The 4,699-nt window shown below is 29.3% G+C and overlaps 1 protein-coding gene across 1 annotated transcript; it reads right to left on the reverse strand.

Moving 5' to 3' along the window:
* Positions 1-1,764: 1,764 nt before the first annotated feature.
* Positions 1,765-4,213, reverse strand: LOC106757154 (acid phosphatase 1). Its single transcript, XM_014639756.2, has 3 exons — positions 3,200-4,213; positions 2,136-2,345; positions 1,765-2,060 (listed from the first exon to the last, which is right to left on the reverse strand). Exons 1-3 carry the CDS (start codon positions 3,634-3,636, stop codon positions 1,883-1,885), a joined length of 825 nt encoding a protein of 274 aa, XP_014495242.1. The 5' UTR covers positions 3,637-4,213; the 3' UTR covers positions 1,765-1,882.
* Between the last annotated feature and the right edge of the window lie 486 nt (positions 4,214-4,699).

Here is a 4,699-nt window from a genome sequence, read left to right on the forward strand (position 1 = left end):
ATATATATATATATATATATATATATATATATATATATATATATATATATAGAATCGTCTCTACAAAATAAGAGCCAACCGATAGAGTTAAGGATGTGCTTTGAGAACATAAATAATTAGTTTTGATATAGAATTGTAATATGTTTATAATCTTATGTTTTACTAAAACCTTATTTTTATATTTTATACTTGGATTATCTACTTTAAATATTATAAAATGTTTTATTTTATTAGTTTTATTTATTAAAGTATGATATTATATTATATATATTATTTACTCGTAAAGGTATTTTTTACGTGAATTTAATCTATGTTTATATATAGAGAATTCTCTTTTTTCTTTCACATTTGTTTTTCAAATTTACATGTTTTAAAATTAAAATAATTATTTTATCAATTTTAACATTTTTGTTCTTTAATTAACCCTTTTTCAAATTTAATCATCTTCTTTAATTATGAAAATAAATAAAGACTAAGTTATAAAAAAATTATTTAATTTCATAATAATAATAATAATGATAATAATAATGGTAATAATAATTTTATTATTTTATTTTTATAGTAAAATATAAAAATAAAGTAGATATATAATTAATTTAGAGACAGTAATATATTAATGAAAATATACTTAACTCTAAAAATTTGTTAGTTAAGACTTATATCTTGCATGATAAACTTCTATTAAAGACAGTGAGTATTAAAATTAAGACTTCAGTAAGATTATGAATCTTAACAATAATTTTTTATAATACGGACACCAATACGAATTTATACCACCAAATGTGAAAAAACACTAAGTATTCAAATGTGTCATTATAAAATAAATTATCATAATCAATAAAAAAATTATTCATGAAAAAAATATTATTTATTGGGTTTAATAATATTAAAAGTAGTTGTCATATTTAATTTATTTTTTATAATATTATCTTTCATTTCATTACAATCCCATTAAATTAATATTAGTTTATTTTATAACTTAATGCAATAACTAAATTATTTTTTAAATCATAAAAAATTGAAGTGCTAACGAAAGTGTAACACTTTAATATTATAGTAAAACATGTAAAAAATAACTTTAAAAAGAAACAATAGTAATAATGAGGAGTACGATGTAGTAGGCCTATGAGATCACATCATAAAAAAAGTATCTTGTGAAAAAATTATATTGGATATGATCTTAATTTTTAAATAATGTTCACAAAATTCATGCAAGTGGAAAACTTTATTGTTTCTTCTTAAATTTGCAAAAGAAAAGATAAAATTGAAATGAAAGAAAAGTAAAATGTTGGAACATAATAATAATTGGATTCTGTGTTGTCATCATGAACACCCTCTCCCACCTTACACATTTTTTGTCTTCTTATAAATCATGTGTGATTGATATAGAAAACAAGCAACTTGAGAAAATGAAAACTACTTGGCCCATGGGACCACATTATTTCCACATTTTAGTATTAACCTTAATTATTATCTTAATCCGATTTACAACCCAATTAAAATTAAATAATGACTCTTAAATAACATTTTTTTTTACAACATTTGAACATTATCTACGTGTCATTCTGTGATTGATCTATGGTAGTGTTTATAATTATTATTATTATTGATTATGGAGTAATTTTGGACCAATAACAGAATGACACGTAGATGATGTTCAAATATTGTCAAAAAAAAATATTGTCTTAGTATTATTATCCATTAAAATTTTTCAGAGTATCAAATACTAAGTTTAAAAAACATAATTGAAAGTCAACACCACACTAAAACCAATCAATCAATTTCCAACATGTTTTTTTGTTTCAGAATGGAGTAAGAAGTTTTGACATAGATGAAGGGACAAAAGGTTGTGGTAATGGTGATAAAGGTAAAAGCATTTTTCTTATGCTTTGTAGTAAATGGAATTTGGTAGTTTGAATGTTCTGTTTGGGATAGGAAGTCCATCAAAAGTGCTCCATTGATCTCCAACAATGCCCCATATGCGATAACCCTCATCAACCAATTCTTCTCTCACCTTAGAATGGTATTTTTTTACTTCCACCAATTCATCATCAAAACCCCTGCCAATTTATTCAATTTTCTTACCATACTATTAAATTAAACAATTTATAGAGTGGAAATAATGAATTAATTACCTCAATTTAAGAGTAGTCCAACCATGGTACCCAACATTGACTAGGTTGTCTACTGTGGCAGATCTAAGGCTTTCCTTTCTTGAAGAAACCAGAAAGATTTTGAAGCCTCTGTTCTTTATTTCATGAAAGAGCTCCAATGTGTGATCAAGAGCTGGTGCCTTGCTTTGCTTCATCCATGCTTCCAAAGATGTTAAATTCAACTTTTCTCCCCTGATAACACGATGGATTTAATATTCAACAACTTCAAAAGAAAATTGTCCATTAGACATTATTCATTCTGCATTTCAAAGCTTTGCCTTAAACTAATCTAAGTCTGATTAGATAATGATTTCGTTACAGAACAAATTCAAACAATCCAAACATTAACCAATTATGTGATTTCATTTCATGTATTTCAAAACTAGATACCAACTTTTTACACCTTTTTCCATTCAAATTGAAGTAGATTTGTTCTTTAGGCTACATCAGATTAGCTAGTAACCTAATTCACCTTTCTTTCTTTGAAGAATCTTCACAAAGACGGAATTTTGGCCAAATTCTAGGAACAACTTTGGGAACTTTCCTCAGTGGAAATAAAAGAATGTGTGGAGTGACTTACACACGTCACTGTATGACGCATCACAGATTGCACTTCCTTGGTAAAAGACACAGCACAAAATAAACAAATTGAACCACAAAACTGAATTGATTCCACCACATCTTAACCATTAATGACATGAACCAGGTTTGCACCCTTGGACAAAAATAGCAGCAACTGAATCTACTCAAGAGTCAGCATGACAACATTTTAAGTAACTAATCTGATGAAAAAATGTAGCCCAGACATGATTCCAATAAACATTAAACAACAATATCATCTTTTTCATGAGATTAATTCAATGTTCTGAGTGCATTGTTGACACATAGTCATAGTCATCATGGTTACTATAAACTAGTTAATGTTTGAAATCTGAACGGTTCCCATGATTATACCAGATTAGAGTAACACCAAAAGTTAATCACATGTGTGTGCACTATGTATATATATAATAAAAACAAAAGGCTTAGAAGTATTAGGCACTTACCCAAAACCATGCTTCTTATAATAAGGAATTGTGGACAAAAGGGTCTCATCAATATCAAAAATCCAGGAATCTTTGCCATCACCTTTCAAAGTGCAGAACCCACTGAGATAGAGCCTAATCTCCTCCACTGCCCTCCTAGAGTCAGCTTTGTACTGAGATGAAGTCATGTACTTCTTCACGTGCTCCACACATTCTTGAGGCACAACACTGAACCCTCTAATGTTGTTTAGTTCAACATTGATCCTCCAACTCTCACAGTAGCTCTTCAAGTTGTCTCCAACCACTTTCTCTCTCAATATTCGGTTCAGTATGTTCCATTCCGGATTCACTTCCTCAACCCTTTTTCCCCATCCTAGGTTCAGTATGTTCCATTGTGGACTCAACAACCCAATGAAGAGGCCTAATGTGATCAGAGAGAGCGCCAGACACTTGGCCATTTGCACACAAGAGACAGAGAGGAATGGAAGAATCTATGAAAAGGAAACTGAGTAAAGAAAATACATATAGGCGTGAAATGGAGTGTAGGTGATATTCTTGTCCAACACATTAAAACACCTTTTGATTTTGTGTGTAGAAATTTGACAGATGATGTAAAATTTACATAAAGACAGTGTGAATTGTTCAACATTATAGTTTAATATACATGTCCTTTTTAAGGGTATGTGAAATTGTAGAGAAAAATCATCCTTTGCCTATAACTTTACTGGCAAATGTAAAATACAAAAGTAGAAGTAGTATTTTGGATTGCATAGTAATGCAAAGTTTGTGGTCAGGACTCAGAAGTGGTACTTTGTGCCGTTGGAAAATTGACAACTATTTTAGTGATTCATAATTACTAGCATTAACTCCAATAGCACTGCATTGAATGTCCTGCATGTGAGCCTTATTATTTCCTTCCACTTTATTGGTTGCGTTTGCTAATCATATTGGTTTAGATGTCAATCCTCAGTTTGAGATAAGGAACTTTGCAAGAACCGTATCTTCCTCACCAAAGTTACTAAATACATAAACTGAATGTAAAGAAAATAAATACACCGATGTTATTATATGTATCAAAGCACTGCATTAAACTACTGTTATATACAGGTTTGTACATAAAATTCAACCTTACTTATGCCGCAATAGGGAACTTCAAGTAGAAGATTTAATCATACTACCTTGTTGCACCTCACTTATTAGTAAGGATTTAATTATTTGATGTGTTTGTTAATCTATATTCCAGGTTGGAAGAAAACTACTTTCGGCTAACTTTTACTCACACTTTAAGAATTTTGGGCCAGTCCATCCTCTTTGCCACACATCACGGGCACCTTATTTTTGGAAAGACAGTGAAGTGCTATCATTGATATGGACATATGATTAAGATATTTTTTAAGAGTTTTATTTTTTCTGCTCTCCTAAGCCATATAAACAGATATATGAATTAGTTCACCGCATAGAAAGGTTTGGCTGTCTTCTTAGATATAAGAAAAGGTTACAAAAATTTTGAATGAGTACTTT

The sequence above is a fragment of the Vigna radiata genome, chromosome 3 (genome assembly GCF_000741045.1).
Source record: "Vigna radiata var. radiata cultivar VC1973A chromosome 3, Vradiata_ver6, whole genome shotgun sequence".
NCBI lineage: Eukaryota > Viridiplantae > Streptophyta > Magnoliopsida > Fabales > Fabaceae > Vigna > Vigna radiata.

Bases quoted from the DNA above. Each gene is read 5' to 3' on its own strand.
- LOC106757154 (XM_014639756.2), bottom strand. From the start codon at position 3,636: ATGGCCAAGTGTCTGGCGCTCTCTCTGATCACATTAGGCCTCTTCATT. The intron at 2,346-3,199 runs GTAAGTGCCTAA...TCGTGTTATCAG, and splicing joins TATAAGAAGCATGGTTTTGG to GGGAGAAAAGTTGAATTTAA. The intron at 2,061-2,135 runs GTAATTAATTCA...ATAAATTGGCAG, and splicing joins TGGACTACTCTTAAATTGAG to GGGTTTTGATGATGAATTGG.